General features: G+C 40.6%; 1 protein-coding gene across 1 annotated transcript in view; it reads right to left on the bottom strand.

Moving 5' to 3' along the window:
* LOC140735085 (transmembrane protein 114) overlaps positions 1-17,514 on the bottom strand; it is an 88,913-nt gene extending 71,399 nt beyond the window's left edge. Inside the window, exons 1-3 of the mRNA XM_073059883.1 lie at positions 17,084-17,514; positions 16,796-16,876; positions 2,967-3,104 (exon numbers count right to left, since the gene is read on the bottom strand). Of these exons, the coding sequence (XP_072915984.1) occupies positions 2,967-3,104; positions 16,796-16,876; positions 17,084-17,267 (403 nt within the window). The 5' untranslated portion in view covers positions 17,268-17,514. The remainder of the gene's footprint in view (positions 1-2,966; positions 3,105-16,795; positions 16,877-17,083) is intronic.
* Between the last annotated feature and the right edge of the window lie 5,137 nt (positions 17,515-22,651).

Genomic DNA, 22,651 nt, shown 5'->3' with positions numbered 1-22,651 from the left:
GCAGTTGATGCCATCTAGCTAGTGTCCCACATAAATGGCGGAACTGAGGCCCATGAAATTAAAAGATCAGAAGTACAAATATGTTAATAATGGGAGTGCACAGTAAAATTTCCAAATTTACATATTACTTAAGCTTGGAAGTGTATTTAAGAGATTCAGATTCAGATGCATATATTTATGTACATCAAAGCCTACAGCAAAATGTGTTACTTGCATTAACAACCTACACAATGTAAGGTTACGTTGGGGACAGCCTGCAAGTGTCACCACACATTCCGGCGCCAGGGGAATAGGAAGAGGAAGTTAAAAGTAAAAAAGACCTGGACAAGCTGGTTGAATGGGCAGAATAATGAGAAACAATATGCAATATAGAGCAGTGTGAATTGATGCACTATGACAGAAAGAATAAGTGATAGTAGAGACTAACTGTCATAGTGAAGAAACTGAGAATCTTGGGTGTTACACATAAAAATACTTGTAAATGGAACAATACTTTGAAAGTACATGCATAGGATATTGGGATTCAATACTCAAGGCAGAGTACAAAGGTTATCAAATCATGTTGAACATAGTGTATAAAACAGCCCACAGCTGGTGTTTTGCATTTATTCTATGCTTAGAGATGCTACATAGAAGATGAACTAGAATAGTTCACTGGATGAGGGAATTTTAGAATATTTAGAATTGTGAAATTAGGTTGTTTTCCTTGTTGAAAATTACATTGAGACAGATGTCATGACAGATGTCATGATTGATGTAAATATGATCAACGTCATCAGATGTTCAAGGGTCAAGAGAGGTAAAGGGACAAGGGAGATGGAAGGAAGCTTTTAATTTTTAACTTAGTAAATGGTTATGGAACTTACTGGCTTCAGGGAAGGTTGGAACAGAATTACACAGTAGCTTCAAAGGGAATTGGAAAGGCTCTTGAAGGGGCTCTGGGGAAGGAAAAGAGGAATGGAACTGATAGCTTTGCTCAAATAGAAGTCAGCATTAAATTGGTAGGTCAATTATCCTCCTCAAATGCTATAACAATTCCATGAGTCCTAACAACACACACAAAATGCTGCAGGAACTCAGCAGGCCCGCATCTATGGAAAAGTGTGCAGTTGACGTTTGCCTGGCCTGCTGAAGTACTCCAGCATTTTGTGTGTGTTGCTTGGATTTCCAACATCTGCAGATTTTCTCTTGTCCATGATACCTTAATTAACTTGGCTTCACGTGGTTGCTACAGGACAGTATAGAGGTAAGGTAAGGAACTCCATTATAGGCATATTGAGGACCTTGGGGTTTGGGTTGGTAGAGAGTGCCATGTTGGTTGGAATAGGGGAGAAGCCATTTTTAAAGATGTTCCATCTCAATTCCATGGATAGAAATGGAACCAAAACAACAAGCTCCCTAAACTGGATACCAGTAAGACTGGAAAAAAACTATGAATTTTGAATGTTTCAAGATGGTTGAAGCATACAATGGGAGACATTTTATGACTTATATTATTGACTTTGTTGATTGTGCAGCAGGCTGATTGAGAAGACTCAACCAAAGATAATGGAAACTCTTCTTGAAGCCAGAAACACATCTTAGGAAAGGAAATGAAGTTAAAGGTTAAGTAGTCACAAAGAAATACAGAGAGATCAAAGGCATCTTTTGCCGCAGAAGAGTAATGGTGTTATTTTGGAAGGAGATGGTAGAAATGCCCAAGGGAAAGGAGACTATTTTGGAGATCAGTTTTACCTTGCACAATTCAGTCAGGATGAAGACAGGGATGTGCTTGAGCCATGAAAACGCATGGGATCAAGTAGTTAAAGAGAGATGAAATTCACAGCAAGGTAAAGGCAATCTGGAGATGGTCAAGCATTGGTTAATGGTGAAGCTGAATATTTGACCTGGCTAATAATGGCAAAGAAGGGCTATTGTTCCTCATGCTTACATGAGCTGAGAGTGGGCAAAGCAGAGAATAATAGTTTTGGAACTTTATTTGCAATGCAGTAAAAAAAAATGAATGTGTCATGTTTATTCTCCAGAAATAACCAAATGCTTTAGTGGAGGTGAATGAGGACCCAATCTGGATGATGAATGCTTAATCTCGCAATCCCTTAAATTGAAGAAGCAAAGAGGAAGCTAAATGAGAAAAAGAGGACAAAAGTGATAAGGGGACCAAAGTAAATGAACAAATTTTGAATAATGAACTCCAAAGGAAGGCAATTAATCATCTAAAAGTCCTGTTGTAAGATGTTTGATGCAGTTTTCTAAACATCTAAATACAAAAAATCTTAATTTAGAAGAAGGTACTGGACAGTGAGGACTACAATGAAGTGATCAAGGTTATTGTTTATTCCTCTTGTGGTGCATCAGGCAGCAACCTTGCTGTTTCTTTAGCATTTGCCTGTTTTTTATGAATTTGAGTTGCTAGCTGGACGCTCAACCCAGCACTGCAAGGAGCACGCCAGATTCAAACCCGGGACCATTCACCTCAAAGTCTGGTGGTGATGCTACTCCTCCACCAGCCAGCTCTACTGCTATGTTTTCCATTAATGACAGAGCAAGTTTATATTTGTCTTTACTCATGAACATAGGGGTACAGAGACTCCTGAAGTGGAAAGCTGAGAAGAGTGACTATAAACGTGAGTAGAAAAGATTTAGATTTAGTTTAGAGTAGATTTAGAAAGGATAAGAAAATAGTGACTACAGAGGTCAGAATCCAAAGGATAAAGATATAGGATTAGTAAATGTGTTAGCCTCTGGTTTGTATATATTGTAGCACTGAATTTGTAATAAAGATTTTTTTTTAAAAAAAGAAGATATAGGATTAGAGATCAAAAGGCTGTGGATTCACTCCATGCAAAGGCTGAGGTGGTTCTAAAGGAAAACTCCAGGCTTGAAGATGTGAGGGGGAAGTGGCATGGGGAGGAAATCACAAAATTAAATAAACCAAGTATGAGATAGCAAGTTCAGATTAGTCTTACCTCCAAAAAGAAAGAGAATTCCAGTCAGTAGCAGTAAGGAATTGGCTCGAACTAAAATACTGATAAACCCAGCTATTCCACCAAAAATCATCAGGATGAGACTGAGCGGAAGCAGAATCACAAATGCTCCATGTAGGTCTGTAAGAAAAAGAAAAATCAGATCCACTTCAGCCAAAGAGAATAAGCAAACTACATTTCTGGAAATTAGGAAATAATCAAGTACTTTCAGTAATTATGGTTCCATTACAAATTAAAGAACAATACTGAATTTGGAGCACAAATTAAATCATCTTTAGTCAGAGACCAACTGTAAACAATTAATGTATATGTAACAATTAAAGTGATGCACGCAAAATTCTGGATGAACTCTGCCTGTCAGGCAGCATCTATGGAGAAGAATAAGGAATCAGTGTGTCAAGCTGGGACCCTTCATCAAAGTGACAGGAAGGTGAATTTGGTACCTTATGATGTTTAAGAACTTCTGAAGATCAAAAATAATCACACCACAGCATGTCCAGCATGGTGTAATATCCTCTTACACCTTTCAAGCTCACCATGTGAAATCGCCCAGATGTTAAGAAATTCCTGCCATTCTGCACACCAGTTAAAACTTTTCCAGAGTTGTCCTTCCGTTCCTTCTGTTGAAAATGGGGCCCTTTTCTCTTCTTTCTCGTGGTTCTCAGCCTTTCTCAAGCCTTCCAGTGCTTATTGAATTCTATTGTAATTTTGACATATTTTTGGGGAATATACATAACTGCTCTATCTTATGCTTGACGTATTTTTGTGTGCCAAGGGTGAATGGTTACTCTTTCGATGAAAAACCTGCTCTAATGATATCTTCAGTTGAGCAGAAAGCGACAGCAATTGTAGAAACTATAACATAATAATAGAACTTCTCTGTTAAATTCCACTCCGTTTAAAGAATATAGCATGTAAATGAGTTAGATCATTTTATACTGGTATTATGTCATTGTATTGCTATCATTGCCATATTCAATATTTGTTTATAATAATTATAAAATCCAAACCCAAATTGTTCACAACTCTTAAGTACACAATCAGCATGGGGGTTGCATGTCAAACCCAGAAGAAAAAAGATTTGCTTTATTTGTCACATGTACATCAAAACATACAGTGCTATGAATCTCAGGGTTGTATATGATGACATATATGTACTCAGATAATAAATTTACTTTCAACTTTGAAATGTTTGCTTCAAATCAAATTAGCTGGGATTGTGCTGGGCAAGTGTCGCCACACCTCCAGTGTCAACATAGCATGCCCACAGCTCATTAACCTCACTGTGTGTCTTTGGAGTGTGAGAGGAAGCAGGAACACCTCGGGGGCATGCCACACAATCACAGGGAGAACATACAAATTCCTTACAGACAGTGCTGGAAATCGAACACCGATCTTACTGCAGGTGCTATAAAGCAATATACTAACCGCTACGCTACTGTGCCACTTCTTTACGATAGTTTAGACAAATATGGGAAGGATAATACAATGGTATAATATATCAGTATAAAATGAACTAACCCACTTGCTACATTCCTTGTATGGGCCCTTTGTTTAACATGGTGCAAGTTAGCAGGGATGTGCCATTAATGGTTTCTGGTGTCTACAATTGTTGTCTGCTTTATTTTCAGCTTGAACATATCACTGGAACAGTTTTATTATAATAAGGGTAGCCATTCACTCTTGGCACACAAAATTCTGTCAAACATGAGACAGAGCAATTCTGTAGATTCACAAAAGTGGCATCAAAATTACAATTTAATTCAATAAATTCAAAATTACAATACAACCCAACAAATTATTCTAGTTTCTCCTTCTAGTTTACCAAACCTGAATATAAAAATCAGCAAATCAACATCCAATAAAACTAATTCTGAATCCACCGATGCTGTAAGATATTTGACCTGTTACTCTTCAGCTAATATTACTCCTTTAACTGCGCTGTCAAATAAATGAATTCTTCAGAAAATGAATTGCTTTTGCCCTTCAGTTTGAACTTAACTCTATGATCCAATCAAGCAATCAACTGCAAATGCCAAAATAATTTGTGTTATGTATGGATTCCAATTGTTCTTCGTGTGCACAAAAAGCAAGTCCATGTTCACAAAGGAAATTAGGAATCTGATAACTGTTACATTATGCTTAAGGACATCTCTTTGGTGATGACATTCTGAGTGAGATTGCCATTTTACTATTTCTACCACTGTTCCTGCTGCCTATGCATGCTGTGACAACACCATCTCATACTTCCAAAGATGTGGATTTCTCTGATACTCCCATATGGATCAAACATCTATTTTAAATGAATACTTAAGGGAAAAAAAAGACAGAAAGGAGATAGGAAACAATAGACACTTTCAATAGATGTTAATTAAGTAACACAAAATGCTGGCAGAACTCAGCAGGCCAGACAGCATCTATGGGAGGAGGTAATAACGATGTTTCGGGCCGAAACCCTTCATCAGGAGTGAAGTAACATGGGATGGTTGAGGGGGGGATAAGAAGTGGGGGGAGGGATAAAGTAGAGAGCTGGGAAGTGATAGGCTGGAGGGAAATGGGCTAGGGGGAAGGTGGAGAATTATGGGAAAGAAAAGAGAAAGAAAGGTAGGGCTGGGGGGAGAGATTATAGTGAGGGGGGAAAGAGAGAGAAAGAGAACCAGACTAAAATAATTAGCCTCCTTCCTGCCGGCATGAACATCCAACTCACTGACCTCCGTTGATACCCCTGCCCCCCACCCTTACCCCCTTATCTAAGACATCTTCAAGGTGCAGTGCCTTAAAAAGGCAGCCTCCACCATTAAGGATCCCCACGACCCAGGACATGCCCACTTCACATTGTTACAGTCAGGAAGGAGGTGCAGAAGGCTGAAGACAAAACACTCAGCAATTTAGGAACACCTCCCTCCCCTCTGCCATCTGATTTCTGAATGGACAGTAAACCCATGAACACTACCTCACTACATTTTTTTTTGCATGACTTATTTTAACTTAACTATTTTATATATACACACACTTAATGTAACTCAGCTTTTTTTGTTCTCTATACATATTTATCATATATTTCATTGTCCTGCTGCCACAAGGTTAACAAACTTCATGACAGATGCCAGTGTGGTGAACTACATATACCTGTCTGGACACGCCCTCCCCCCCACCCCCGCTGACTGCTCCTGTGGCTCCTCCCACAGACCCCCTGCTGACTGCTCCTGTGGCTCCTCCCACTGACCCCTGCTGACTCCTCCTGTGGCTCCTCCCACTGACCCCCCCCTGCTGACTGCTCCTGTGGCTCCTCCCACTGACCCCTGTATAAAGGCGATTGGAGGCACTGCTCCTCCCTCAGTCTCCAGGATGTTGTGTGGTGGTCTCTTGCTGCTAATCGTGGTCTCTTGCAGCTAATAAAAGCCTATCGTTCGCCTCTCGTCTCCAAGAGTTATTGATGGTGCATCAGCCGGTGATATTAAACCTGATTTTGATTAAACCTGATTTGATTCTCCTTGGCAGCTCTATGCTGTATTTTTTCTCCTTGAACTGTTTCTTACTACAGCTTCTTTTTCCCTGGGATTGATGGGTCCACACAGGCCCAGATGTTTATTTATCCCCAGGTAACTCAAAAGAGATTGTGGGATGAGGGGAAAGTGGATCAGGATATGAAAGCTTACGCCGCACCAGTCACCTACTGAGATAGTTGCATGTGTAACAGAAAGCACAAATCTCCTCCAAGTTACACATCTAAAACAAGCAGAAGTGACATCTGCTAGTCTTTTGTTGCTGATGGCAATTGTTTGGGATTTCAACAAGAAATATTTATATTCATGCTTCCAGGCGATATGCTTGCCAAGCATGGATGGCTGACAATAAAGGGAAGTTATGGGATATGCATTTATATGCTAAGGTAGTGATAAGCTTGAGAATGTTGACTGGAGCATATAAATGTTAGCTAGGCATCATGATTAATAGGCTGGAAGGAAATCTCACCACACAACCTGATCTCTGATCCACAAATGCAAAATAAGTTTCAGAGTTGGGATTGTTCCATGAGTTCATTTGCTTTGACTGTATCTTTGAAATCACTATACTTCTTTTGAGCACTACATTCGGGTTGTAATGGCTTAAGTACTGCTATAAGCATGTTAACCCCTTCCAACCAATGGATAGCTGTTTAGCTTCCTGGGCCCACAACTCTTCTTCCTTCAACTCTTCCTATCAAGACACTTAGTGTTCACAGCTCTGCCAAAAACTCCAGATGTCTATCTTATTATTGTTCTGCCATACAATACTCTCAAAGCACCTAAAACAATATTGATCATTAACTTCTAATGCCAACTCTGTTTCTCTCTCCACAGATGCTGTCTGACCTGAGCAATATTCCCAACACTTCCTGTTTTCTGATACTGTCGGGGTCCGGTCCGGAGCCACCTTCCGGGTTTTGCTCCGGTCCACGGACTCCGGACTCCGGGCCTTGCAGCCAGCCCTCCTGTCACACGGAGCCATTGGATCATCTTGGCTTAAGGAGGTACACCCTGCTTCTCTCCTGTGCGCTGGTCCTGCAGTTCTGCCTTATTTGCCTTGCTTGCACTGCCATGCTGTCGGTTGCCTTTCCCAATTTATTGGTGTATCACGGTATTCCTGCTGTTCACCTTGGACTCAGCTTCCTTCTGATCCCTTGCCTCTGTTGGGGAGGTCTGACTGGACTGCTGCTGCCTGGTGGGGGTTCTGCCCCTTCCTACCTGTTGCCTCTGTTGGGCAGGTCTGGCTGAACTGCTGCTGCCTGGTGGGGGTTCTGCCCCTTCCTACCTGTTGCCTCTGTTGGGCAGGTCTGGCTGAACTGCTGCTGCCTGGTGGGGGTTCTGCCCTTTCCACCTATTGCTCCCTAAGGGTTGTGCCCTGCACCTGCCCAGGTGTCTGTGACTGGCCTAGGCCTCTGTGTTTTCTGCCTGGGACCCATGTGGCCCACCCTAAGGACTCCTACCCTTTCCTCCCCTTGTTTCCCATGGGTTGTGCCCTGCACCTGCCTAGGCTTCTGTGTTTCCACCTGGGAGCCAGCCCTGCCTGGGATCCATGCGGCCCACCATGAGGAATCCTCCTGCCCTGCCTTGCCCGAACTCTGGGATCCTCCTGCTTTACCCCCTCACATGCCATGGCATCCCCATCCTGTCTACCCCTAGTACTTCAGTGTCTGCGTCCTGCATTTGGGTCCAATCCTGCCCTTGTTCCTGACAGATGCCAATCAAAAGCAATGAGCACCTTCTCAGGAGGTGCAGTCATGACTTTAACCGGCTGGTGTTAACTTCAAGTTGTTGGGAGCAACTTCCAAAATTACTCTCCACTGTAAAGCACCGATAGAATGTGGTTGGTACCAATATGATGTAATTGTGATTTGAGATGTGGGTTACTTGTGTATCATCACTCCAGTGCAGATGTTCTAGATCAATCCAATTTTTCTGAATCTCCAAAGCTGTTGCTACTAACTGATGTTGCAGCAAAATACCAATTTGTTTTTTTATTTTCTCCATTGGACATCCAGTATACAGTTCATTTTGATTTTTGCTTGTGGTTGTCTTCTTCTAATAAGCTCACCTTTCCAAAGATTTCCCCACCACTGTTGTTATTAAAACAATTCTATATCATTTCCACCAATATTTTACATGAATTACTTCTAGGAAGAATTTCCTGTTACTAGTCATTTGTTCAAACTAAAGGTCTTTTTATAAAAAAATACTTCCCCTATACCATTTATAGACTTCTGTACCTAGCTATTCCAGATTGTAACCTCACCCCACCCCCAGGACATTTGTCTATTTGTCTTTGGTCACTGGCACTGAACCCATAAAAGAGTATTGACAATTGGTTGTACTCTGCTCTGCCACCTGTATTTATGTCAATACACTAAACATCAGGAAGGGAATAAAATTAATATTCTCTCACCAATGACCAAAGACAAATTTTGTATCTTATGACTCTCCAGAATTACTGTATGTGGGTAATCAGATTCATGATTAAACCAGGACAGTCTGAACTTTAATAATCATGTGTTTTTTGAATTAATTTTTCATAATACGGCTCTGTATATCTGATGAACTGATAGCATCTATCCTGAAGTTTATGATCCAACTACACTTCTACAGCCTGTGAAATCCTCACACTAATTCTTTTACTGTGTAGTTACTTAGCTATGTAACTCAATCAAATTGGTTGAGCTAATGACAAGGCTTGAAGGTAACTCATCGGAAAACAAGGCTCTTTAGAACTGTCTCATATATAACCCCAATGGTTCAATTACAAAACATAGAAAACATACAGCACAATACAAGCCCTTCGGCCCACAAAGCTGTGCTGAACATGTCCCTACCTTAGAACTACATAGGCTTTACCCATAGCCCTCTATTTTTCTAAGCTCCGTGTAGCCATCCAGGAGTCTCTTAAAAGACCCTATCGTTTCTGCCTCCACCACCTTCACACAAAGATTCAATATTTTGTTCAGACAGGAGAAAACTTCCAGTTCATGTTCCACTGCATTCAGCAAATATGTTCAGTCCGGCAAAGAACAAAAGAGTCTACTTAATTGGACATAAAAGTGCAAATTTTCATCAGTTCCCTGTCAGAGATATCTGACTAAGATATACATAACTTGTCAGAAATAAAAATACCATATTACCTTTTCCAAACATTGAGTAATAAACTACTGGAAGAACCTTCAGTGTCTCCACAAAATGTCATCTATCCACAGATAGCACCTGACTCAGTGAACTCCTCCAGCAGTCTGTTGCTCCTGATTCCAGCATCTGCAGTCCCTTCCATCTCTGGATGATTTCATATTATGGACCATATGCAGGAAGGTGGAGTTACGTTTGGTATAGTCATGGTGGCATGATCTTGTGGTGTACCATTCTGTATTCTGTCTTCATTATTTTATTCTTGTTGATATTTAAATTCCACATTGATGTGTGCTAGTTACTTGGGCTTACAACACAGTGCAAATTTATGAACATGAATCAAGACCATCCTTTCTTCATAACTAAGATACAGATGAAATCAATATCATCCTGATGTATGAATAACATTCATCATTTTAACCATAAGAGGTAGCATAGGGTCAGGTAGTGTTGAATCATTGTGGATAGATCTAAGAAACGGCAAAGGTAAAAAGACCCTGATGGGAGTTGTATACAGACCCCCAAACAGTAGTAAGGATGTGGTCTTAAAAAGTACAATGGGAGACAGAAAATGTATGATGAAAGGGCAATATTGTAATAGTCGGGGGAGGGGGGGGATTTCAATATACAGGTACGATTGGAAAAATGAGGTTGATGCTGGATCCCAAGAGGAGGAATTTCTGGAATGCCTTTGAGATGGCTTTTTTTAGAGCAGCTCACGGTTGAGCCCACTAGGGGATCAGCTATTCTGGATTTGTTGTTGTATAATGAACCGGAATTGATTAGAGAGCTTAAGGTAAAAGAACCCTTAGGGGAAGTGGCGATAATATGATCAAATTCACCATGAAATTCAAGAAGGAGAAGCTAAAGTCAGATGTATCAGTATCACAGTGGAGTAAAGTGAATTACAGAGGCATGAGAGAGGGGTTGGCCAGAACTGATTGGAAAAGAACTTTGGCAGTGTTATGATCCCAGCCCCCTCCTTCCTGAGAATTGCAAGATCGCTATTAATTCGGGTCTTGGACCCAGGAAATGAGAGAGAATCCTCAGAAAGACAACGCAATGGATTTGACCATTGTTTCTTGGAGACACCTTTGTGGATTGCGACCCCATGCTACGTGCCAGCTCTCAGGGCTACGTGTACACCCTCGGGCAATGTGGGGTGGGGATTGTATCACCCCACCTTGATTAACATCTACAACCCTGCAAGTCAAGATAAAAGAAGGGCTGCAGGGGGCAGTCCCCTAGCGACGCACCAGAAGGAGACACCATCGCTCATCGCTCCCGTGATAACAGGAAGCTATTCGGAAGCCACGTGTGGTCCGTTTCCCCTGGCCTGGGGAACGGGTGGCTGATAACACCGAAAAGGACTTCAAACTGACAACGGGGAACCCACGTTCCCGATTCAACGGTTTGCGTCCAAAAAGACTGGCAAGTTTCTTTTCTCACCAAAAATCTCTCTCTCTCTCCAACAAGTGAAACCCAGCGGTCCCCAAAAGGCTAAAGCCTGCATGAGCTTGAGAGACTTTTATATTTCTATTGGACAACATTTTACCCCTAGACAAAGCAATAGAGCTATTTCTTATTGATAATTATTACTATACCCGCGCTTTAGATTGAGTATTGACGTCGTATATTATCTGAATGTTTGTATTAACCTTACTTTTGTGCCCCTTTATAAATAAAAACGTTTAAAAATAGTACCCTCAGACTTCAACGGACCTCTCTATCTTTGCTGGTAAGTGACCCAGTTACGGGGTTCATAACAGCAGGGATGATGGCAAAGCAGCAATGCCTGGAATTTCTGGAAGAAATTTGGAAGGTACTGGATCCCAAAGAGGAAGGAATATTCTAAAGGCAAGATGACACAGCCATGACTAACAAGAGAAGACAAAGCCTACGTAAAAGCCAAAGAGAGGGCATATAATAGAGCAAAAAAATTAGTGGGAAGTTAAAGGATTGGGAAGCTTTTAAAAACCAACAGGAGGCAACTAAAAAGTCATTAAGATGGTAAAGTAGGAATATGGAAGTATGCTAGCCAGTAATATTAAAGAAGATACCAAAAAATTCTTCAGATACATAAAGTATAAAAGAGAGACAAAAATGGATATCAGACTGCTGGAAAACAATGCTGGAGAGTTGGTAATGAGGAACAATGAAATGACGAATGAATTGACTGAGAATTTTGTATTAGTTTTCACTGTGGAAGACACTAGCAGTATGCTGGAAATTCCAGGTGTCAGGGCCCATGAAGTGATTGAAGTTATCATTACTAGAGAGAAGGTACTTGGGAAACTGAAAGGTCTGAAGGTAGATAAGTCCACTGGACCAGATGGTGTACACACCATCATGAAGAGGTGGCTGAAGAGATTGTGGAGGCATTAGTAATCACTTTCAAGAATCACTAGATTCTGGAATGGTTCCAGAAGAATGGGAAATTGCAAATGTCACTCCATTCCTTAAGAAAGAGAGGCAAAATGAAGGAAATTATAGGCCAGTTAGTCTGACCTCAGTGGTTGGGAAGAAGTTGGAGTCAATTGTTAAGAATGTGTTTTGGGGTACTTAGATGCTCATGATAAAATAGGCGGTAGTCAGCATGGTTTCCTCAGGGGAAAATCTTGCCTGACAAATCTTTTGGAATTCTTTGAAGAAATAACAAGCAGGATAGACAAAGGAGGGACTGTTGATGTTGTGTACTTGGATTTTCAGAAGGCCTTTGACAAGGTGCCACACATAAGGCTGCTTAACAAGTTATGAGCCCATGGAAAGATTCCAGCATGGATAAAGCAGTGACTAATTAACAGAGGCAAAGAGTGGGAATAAAGGGAGCACTTTTCTGGTTGGCTGCCGTTGACCAGTGGTGTTCCACAGGGGTCTGTGTTGGAACCAATTATTTTTGCAATATATGTCAATGATTTGTATGACCCAATTGATAGCTTTTTTACAAAGTTTGTAGATGATACAAAGATAGGTGGAGGGCAGGTAGTTTTGAGGAAGTAGAGAAGCTACAGAAAGACTTAGACAAATTAGGAGCATGGGTAAAGAAGTAGCAAATGGGAATTATATGGCCATTTACTTTGGTAGAAGAAATGAAGTGTTGACCATTTTCTAAACGGAGAGAAAATACAAATATCTGAGGTGCATGAGAGTCCTTGTGCAGCATTCCGTAAAGGTTAATTTGTAGGTGAGTCTGTGGTGAGGAAGGCAAATGCAATGTTACAATTCATTTTAAGAGGACTAGAATATAAAAACAAGGATGTGGTATTGAGACTTCATAAAGCACTGGTGAGGTCTCATTTGGGATATTGTGAACAGTTTTGGTCTCCTCTTAATTAAGGATGTGCTGAAGCTGAGGAGGGTTCAAAGGAGGTTCAAGAAAATGATTCCAGGATTAAACAGCTTGACATATGAAGAGCATTTGATAGCTCCGGGCCTGCACTCACTGGTAATCAGGGGAATGGGGGAAGACCCAATTGAAACCTATCAAATAGTGAAAGGCCCTGATAGAATGGATATGGAGAAGATGTTTCCTTTTGTCAGAGAATCTAAGACCAGAGAACACAGTCTCCAAATTGAGGGGCATCCTTTTAGAACACTAATGAGAAGGAATTCATTTAGCCAGAGAGAGTAGTGAATCTGGGAAATTCATTGCCATGGAAGCCAAGTCGTTATGTATATTTAAGGCAGAGGTTGATAGATTTTTGATTGGTCAGGGCATGAAGGGATACGGAGAGAAGGCAGCAGATAGGGGCCGAGATGAAAAATGGATCAGCCATGATGAAATGGCAGAGCAGACTTGATTGTCCCACCATTCAATTAGATCATGACAATCCTATGCCTTAAGTGCACTTTTCCACTGATTCCTTTAACTTTCTATGTCCAAAAATGTATTGATCACAGCCTTGAATATGCTAATTGACTGAGTGTTCACAGGGCAACAAGGTAAAAGAATTCCAAAGATTTACCAGTTATTTAAAGAAATGTATCCTTATCATGAACCTAACTGGATAACACTCATTCTGAGATAATAACTCATTCTCCTTTGAGTGGAAGTAGTCTTATTTCATCTACCTTGTCAATCCCTCCAGTGATCTTCATAATATACATGAAAAACATTAGAAATTCATTGTTGATTTGCCTGTAGAGGCAGTCCCCCAGTTTACCACAGGGTTTTATTTCCAAGAACTGTTAATAATCCAAACTAATCAATAGTCACAAATGAACAAAAACAGTGTGTGGCACGGGATCTCAGAAACTGGGCCATGAGCGAACATAGGTAAAACAGCCACCTGTAATCCTCAATGTCTCAGAGAGCGTGTAGGTGTGTCCACTCAGTGCCCTCAGCTCAGGGAAGGTGAGAGTGCGGAGAGAAGCACATAGAACCATTCCCACTCAGCAAAATGCATCTGCAGCCTCCCCTCCACAACTCCCCCCCCCCCACAAGCAAACATAAAATTCATCCTGCCGGTCCAAGCAGGGCTCTAGGCATGCAGCATTGAAGGTACACCAGTATTGATGGTCAGAGAAGAGAAGTTGTTGTTACCAATCCTCACTGATCAAGGTGTGTACTAATGAAGAAGTTGAGGATTCATTTGCAAAGTTAGTCACAGAGCCCAGGCCTTGAGGCTTGATGATAAATTAGAGGGGTTGATTTTGTTGAATGCTGTAGTTAATGAACAGCAGCCTGAAGATTCTCAGCCTGAAACATTGACTGTTTATTCTTTTCCATAGATGCTGCCTGACCTGCTAAGTCCCTCGAGCATTTTGTGTGTGTATCCTAACGTGTTTTCCCAATGTCCAGATGGTGCAGTGTGAAGAGCCAGAGAAATCACATCTGCTATTTACCTGTTGTGGCGGTAGGCAAGTTGGAGATGATCCAGGTCATCTTTGAGTTAGAAATTGATTTGTGCCATAACCAACCTCTCAAAGCAGTTCATTATGGCTTATGTAAATGGTACTGGATGCTAGTCAACATGGCAGATCACCCCACTTGTCTTGGGCACTGGTACAATAGATGCTTTTTTTGAAGTAGTTGGAAACCTCAAATCACTGAACCAACATTCTCTTCTTATAAAATCAGTTTTTGGACCAGTTTGATGACCCGTAGTATCCTTGGATCCCTACAAGACTCAGCCCATTTAAGTTTTTCAGCTTCTCACAATTTAGATAAAAGTGTGGTGCTCTGGTGGCGTGGTCGACAGCTTGCCCCAGCATTCCTAATAGTGTTACTTATTGTTCTTGTTTTAAAAAGCGTTCGTGGTATACATGTTCAGTAGAATTATGGTGAGATTTTCAAGTTCACTGATTTTAGCTCAGGTTATACAGTTGTTCACTTGTGTGGTTGTGTGTCATCCTGATTGCAACTGGGTTGTGTAATAATCACCTCTCCCATCTGTATGTGACTGAGTTAGTTTGCACCGAGCTATGGCACTCTGTCTGTTGTTGTACTGGTTGCAAAAAAAAAATGGCAGTTGGGATAAATGAGCTCTTCTCGCCTGTCATCAAGCACCGAATGCTCACCATAATACTATGATTTACCTTTAGTAAAACGTGAATGGCCCTAAACTTTCTGCACATTAAGCTCCATTTGCAGAAGTTTTATGCACTCATTTAAGCTCCTCATATTCCACTATACCTCTCCTATCTATATACCACCTAATTTGGATATAAGTTCCTGTTTCTTCACTTCAGTGATTTGTAAATTTCTCATTATATGATCCATACAAATCCATAAGGACACCACTACCCAATTTGAAGAAGACCTGAATTCAATCACTGTTTGAATTTGATCTTGTCAATTTGAGCGTGCATCCTTTATTATAATACTCTCACCTCCTACCTCCTAACCAATTCCCTATTCTTATCAAAAGTCCATACACCATTAATATGTTCTAATCTCTTATTTGGTATCTTTTGGAATGCCTTTGAAGTTATCAGTCCAAGAGACTTGTCAATCTTCAATCTCATTATGTCCTCTCTTACATTCTTACTATGTTATAATAAGATTAATGGCAGACTCTCATTATTTTCCCAAACACTGGAATCCTCAATTTTCCCATTCGTTCCTCGCCTAGCTATTTTTAAAAATGAGGCCAGGTGAAGACAGAGTTATGAATAGATTTGCAGTTACCAATAAATGCTTGCAAGTATCAACATGTGTTCTGATGGGTGTCAGCAAATCTATTCATAACCATATCTCTAGGAGGTTCAATGGATGAGGTCCAAGACATTAACTGTTCTCTTTTCATGGGTGTTGCCTGACCTGCTGGATGTCGCCAGAAAGTTTCTGCTTCCATTCCCAGATAGGCTGAAGAGCCTGTTTCAGTGCTCTAGTGTTCTATGACTCTGTGCTGCGGATCTCCAACATCCACAGCTTTTGATTTCTGTTTTTTTTCTTAGGAGGTTAGATGTTAAGTATGGCACTGTTTGCCTGTTGGGATAGTAGATTGGTCATTTCAAACTTAACTGATAATTCTGACCTCTTCTAATAACTTCACAAACCTACATGAGCTACTATATGATCTTTACTCTCACCATCAAACAAATTACTTCCTAAAATGCAAGTACATTTAAGGAAAGGGGATGATTACTGCTACCTGCATTTTTTCTTGGACCAGCTGACAAACTTAATGCATCAGAGAAGCCTGAGACATCATACAATAGTCTAAGATAGTTTATTCTTTTGTAGCAGGTTTAGTCTTTGGAGCAGTATGTTCTGCACGTCTGAGGTCCAGTCCTCCAACAGATACTGAAGTTGGAATATGTCATCCGCTCTATTATGCCACATTGCCAAATGTTAGCCTCCCAGTTTAAATAAGTTTTCACTCCAAATGACTGTTAAACAGCTAGCTTCCTTTCTTTTGTAATCTAATTTACTTCACTCAGTTCTCATGAGAACTGTTGGCAGTCTTCTCATGATGCTTCTTTCACATTCCCGGCTAGAACAAACTCAATCAAGTCAGGCTTGCTAACTTGTCGCTCACTTTTTTCTGCCCTGACAGCCAGAGGTAAGGATGCGAATACTTCTCAGTTATTATTGCTTCGCGTTTAAAATTGTGGTTAATAGCATTCACGGCATTTAGTTAGAGCTGGAGGAGACGCGTTGCTCTGCGCAAGGTTTAACTAATCATGGTCACCGGAAGAGGTAAAAATACTTACTTAAAATCTGTCTCTGCGAGGTTGTCAAGTTTGCCTTTCCTCTCCAGAACGGATTCATTAAATCGAAGCATTTACTTTCAACTGCAAGCAAAAAGACAAAACCCGCTGTAAAGTGAAACATAGATTTCTTTAAATAAGTAAATTGTTATTCAAGAAAATTAATCAAAACAGCGGTTTGACAGCCATATGAATTATTAAAAATATCACATTACTGCATTGAAAGAATCGTTGATAATAATACAGACAGTATAGCACGATACTCATGTTTGTACTATTTAATGGTCTTACATTTGCAAGTTCTCCAAAGCCCAGAATGGGAGCTGAGGTGATGGGTAGAATTGGAAAATGTTTCCAGTTTTGAGGCATCGATTATGTACCAGAAATCTGTCCCAATTGCGACCACCAGAAACACAAAGCTTACTGCGCCGGTCAAAGCAACAAATGCTGAGAGAAACCTGAACGTTAACTTCATTATTAATGACCAGTCACCGGGGTGACTAAACTCAGACAACTCGCGGGCTTGTTGCACAGTCCAGAAAATCCAAAACGATGCTATCTGCCACCCCTGGCCGTTTCGGCGCGAATACAGCGAATTCTCAGCGCTGGATGCTCTTTGTGTTTATTTTCTTCCGCTATTCGCCACGCTATAGAGATGTCAGACGCATCTCCCTGAAACTGCTGTGGTGTGTGTGTGTGTGTATGCTCATCCCTCGCGAACAAAGCCCGGCAATCTAGCCCTGCATTTGCCTTTACCACCACTTAATGATGCCCTTGCATACGTTCCATTATGTAAGGACCTAACTCCTTACGAGTCTGAAGTTAACATCCTTGTGAGGGGAGTGTGGGGGGAAATAACAAAAGTGAAGTTAAAAGAACCGAAGCAAAGCTTTGCGCGCGTTCCTCAGAGAGTGCAGTGGGGTTGCAGCACAAACAAAATACCTGAGGAACTCCAGTCAGGCAGCGTCCGCGGAGAGGAATAAGCTGTCATCGTTTCGAACCGAGACCCTTCATCGGGACTTTGAATTCATTGTGGATCATAAAACAAAGAGATTGCAACCACATTTCTCCTAATTCTGATGATTTATATGTATTGAAATGTACCTTTCGAAACAACATGGGGCTGAGGGTATTGACCTGGGGCTTCTGTACCTCCTTCCTGATGACAGGAGGGAGAAGAGAGAATGGCCTTGATGTTGGATACTGCTTTCCTCAGACAGTGCTCCTTATACATGTGTTCAATGGTGGGTTTTTTTTAATCCCTGTGACGGACTGAGCTGTATCCAATACTCTTTACAGGCTTTTCCGATCTTGGGCACTGGTGTTTCCATACCAGGTCATGATGCAACCAGTTACGATGCTCTCCACTGCACGTCTATAGAAGTCTATCAAAATCACAATCAGGTTTATTATCACCGGCATGTGTCGTGAAGTTTGTTAACATAGCAGTAGCAATTCAATGAATACATAATATAGAAGAGGGAAAATAAATAAATAAATCAATTACAGTATACATATATTGAATAGATTTAAAATAGTGCAAAACATAAATAATATATATTAAAAAGGGAGTTAGTGTTCACGGGTTCAATGTCCATTTAGGAATCGGGTGGCAGAGGGGAAGAAGCTGTTCCTGAATCACTGACTGTGTGCCTTCAGGCTTTTGTACCTCCTACCTGATGGTAACAGCGAGAAAAGGGCATGCCCTGGGTGCTGGAGGTCCTTAATAATGGACGCTGCCTTTCTGAGACACCACTCCTTGTAGGCTAGTACCCAAGATGGAGCTGACTAAACTTACAACCCTCTGCAGCTTCTTTCGGTCCTTTGCAGTAGCCCCCTCCCCCCAACCCACCCGCATAGCAGACACTGATGCAGCCTGTCAGAATGCTCTCCATGGTACATCTATATACGTTTTTGAGCGTATTTGTTGACATACAAAATCTCCTCAAACTCCTAATGAAGCATAGTCGTTGTCTTGCCTTCTTGATACTGCATCGATATGTTGGGAACAGGTTTGATCCTCAGAGATCTTGAATCCCAGGAACTTGAAACTGTTCACTCTCTCCACTTCTGATCCCTCTATGAGGATTGGTATGTGTTCCTTCGTCTTACCCTTCCTGAAGTCCACAATCATCTCTTTCATCTTACTGATACTGAGTGCCAGGTTGATGCTGTGGCACCACTCCACTAGTTGGTATACTCCTGTATGCACTCTCTTCTCTATGAGATTCTGCCAACAATTGCTGTATCATCAGTAAAATTATAGATGGTATTTGAGCTATGCCTAGCCACGCAATCATGGGTATGAAGAGAGTAGAGCCGTGGGCTAAACACACATCCCTGAGGTGCACCAGTGTTGATAATCAGCAAGGAGGAGATATTATCATCAAACCACGCAGATTGTGGTCTTCCCATTAGGAAGTCAAGGATCCAATTGCAGAGGGAGGTACAGAGGCCCAAGTTCTGTAGCTTCTCAATCAGGATTGTGGGAATGATATATTGAATCTGCGCAAATTTCTAAGGATGTAGAGGTGTTGTCGTGTGTTCTTTGTAATGAATGGCACTTAACAATATGTGCTGGTCCCAGGCCAGATTCTCTGGAATGACGAAAGGGGCTGTCAATGTTAGGGTTTCAAGGGAGCCCTGGGCCAACTGTGAATAAACTCTAGTTGCCAGGCATGAGTCAGACCTGAGTCAGATATGAGTCAATATTATTAAGACTACTGTACATACACCAAGTAGACTACAATAAAACTTGTGTACCTTCTGGAAAAAAAAACATAATTGATATGAATCAGTAGAATTTGGATTGTTATAGAAAGTAGAATAACCATAATGAAATATTTCACAAAAACCTAATGCTTGTATGATTTTCACTTAACAGCAGCACTGCATAATAGTGTGATTTTTTTTCTACATTAAATGAGTAAAATTATAGTGCAGACCAATGACATTTAGCTTTCATAGCTTCACGGGTTCTTTTCAATGATAAAATTGTTTCTGTGAAGACTGGAGAATTGAAACCTTTTCATTGCTCTCTGTAGCAATTTTATCTTCCTTTGTGCCTTCGTATCATGATTAGCTATTGACTTCTTAGGTCAGTTTCATTTTTTCTTAAATTTATCTGACCTTGCAACCTAAGTATGGTATGCTTTCTATTGGTTGTCATGTTAAGCTTATCCTTGGAGAGTTAAAACTGACATTATTAAATTCATTAATTCAACTCAAAACTAAAAAATATGCCCATCTCTTTGGACATTTCCAACATTTTACAATTGCTTTTCAGGACTATCAAGATTTTTTTTATAGCCTTTTGATTTCAGAGAACCAAACCTAATCGTCATTTCTCCAGCTGGGGCTGTGACAGGGCATCCATAATGCAGCCCTGGCAGTCCCTCTGAAGCTGCTGCCAAAACCATTCACTGATTGAAGCACACTATTGTGCCATTCAGTGAAACTTACTGCCCATTACACCTCTTGTGTTTAGGGCAGCAATGAAAGTCCACCATCTCTGCCAGTCAAGGATTTTTCATTGTTGTTTCTGTAACAATATTTTTTACCACTCTAGCTTGTTAGCCCTGAGCTGAACGCCCAAATCTGAAGGACCGGTAGACCACTCTTAGTCTGGCCTCTACCCTTTGACCTGTTTGGCATGGGTGACCCTACCAAGAGCAAAGAACAAGGCCTTGACTCCATTCAACTTAGCTCTCCGGGTCACTGAGGCACGCAAGCCTCCGAACCCTACTGTGACGCGAGACTTGGAAGAGAATGGAAAAGACCCAAGTGCTGGAGTATCTAAGACTAGAATCAGGACATGATATGAGACTGAAAAGAAGACAGGTTTCTCAGCTATACATTAGATGAATATCCAATGTCGAACTAATGATGGAGGACCAAACCTCAGTTCAGATGCTATTTAAATATTAAAATTCTGTCACCAAAACATGGCTGCCAATTAATAAGGAGGGCCTGAATCTTTAAAGAGGCTGCTCCAGCTGTCCATATTCCAGAGCTGTAAAGTGTCTAAATCCTGGATGCGTGTCATAACACCTATGACAAGGTTGTGGTCAATGAAAGGATCCACAATTTTGGACTATGTGTGCGAGAAGAGGAAGAAATGGATCATCTCAAGCCAAGCCCATCATACTTTGACATATGGATGGACCAAGGGTGCAGCTAATAGAACTGTTGCCTTGCAGTTCTAGTGACCATCTTCAATCCTTAACCCTAGTGTTATTTATGTGATATTTGCATATTATCCTTGTGAACCATGAGAGTTCCTCTCAGGTTTTCATGCCACATTCCTGCTAGTTTTTTTAAAAATTGCTGCTTGGACCACCCATTGCTCTGAGCAAGAAATTTTTACTCAGCCTGAAAACTGCACAGCACTTTAAACATTTTTTATTTATAATATGCATGCTATGAATATTTAGAACGAAAATTGAAAAATCACAAACTTTTGATTCATTTATTGACTGAAGGGTATAATGAAATACGGTGCAACATAAAAATAAGAGTGGCTGCATTGCCAAATAATGTTGTTTTTGTGAAAAAAATATTGGCTGGGAAAAATATTAGCTAATCTTCAAATATATCCATAGACCCAAACAATCCTTTGTCAAAAGTAAGGTAACAATCTTGAGCTTAATTATGAAATCCCACTTCCAGTTATGTTATGAATTATAGTGACAAATTAGCACACTGTACATTAACAATCAAACATACATTTGTTAGAAAGTATGGTTGGTAATTGATAATTGATTATCAACTGTTTGTTTCATGTGAAATATATTTTTACTAAGTAATTTTTTTGTGAATATCCAAAGAAAAGTTTGTTCCCAAAGATACTTTAGAAGATTCTGGATGGTACAAACATTGGCCTTGAAGGTGAGAAAGAAAACTGCAGATTCCAGGCAAATGGAATTCCATCTGATGGAACAAGGTGTTCCATTCAGAAATCTTCACACCTCTTCGGATAGAATTCTATTGTACTACCTAACATCTGCCACTTCTAGCATCATAAACCAGAGTGGGAGGTGGGGGGAAAAGTAATAATTATAAGTCACAAAGGTTGGTTATAAGGAGAGTAACTTTAATTATAGCTAATAAAGTGTAAAAAGTGAAAATATACAGTTTCCAGGAGAAAGTGTTAATTAAACTGAAGATCGTAAGGCAGATAGATCACTTAATTAAGAGGATACAGATTTCTTTTTCCTTTAGTGGCCAAGGTATAGTATAAGAAGTAAGGAGGCTATGATACAATGATAGATTGACCACAGCTAGGATACTGGATATAGTTGTGAAGTCTATGTAACAGAAATAATGTGACATTCTACTAGGATTTACTGGAAAGGTACATGGTGGGGACTGATTATTTTAAGACCTAAAATAAACTGTGAGATTTGGAAATTATTTGGAAGATGTGTTGCTCAGGTGGTTGGTGGTTGGGTTGAGTTGTTTCCCAGTCTTGGCAATTTACTTGCAAGCATTTTGTCACCATGCGAGGAGACATCATCAGTGAGCTGTTGATTGCAGTATGTCCTCCGAATTCTTGGCCTTTATATACTTTTAAATCGGGGTGGTTTCACAAGTGAGACAGAATCCAGAGTTCCCCTGACAACAGCAATAATCAAAGTGGCAGCTAAGAGTCATGAGCCCTAAAATCTTTGTAGAAGTTTTTTTGACTTGCTACATTGTATTTTGTGCAGTATATTTGTGCTTTCTATTTTATCAAATTAAATTAGGCTTAAGTTACTTTATTGTGCTTGTACGCTTATTACCACATCTCCTGGACACTGGAATAGTTTGGATCTCATCAACCCAGCCCATTACATACAGGTATCCCCATTGTCGGTGATA

This window comes from Hemitrygon akajei, chromosome 11, assembly GCF_048418815.1.
Source record: "Hemitrygon akajei chromosome 11, sHemAka1.3, whole genome shotgun sequence".
Lineage (NCBI taxonomy): Eukaryota > Metazoa > Chordata > Chondrichthyes > Myliobatiformes > Dasyatidae > Hemitrygon > Hemitrygon akajei.
Note: the sequence above shows the minus strand (reverse complement) of the source record. Positions and strands in the feature narration are given on the sequence as shown.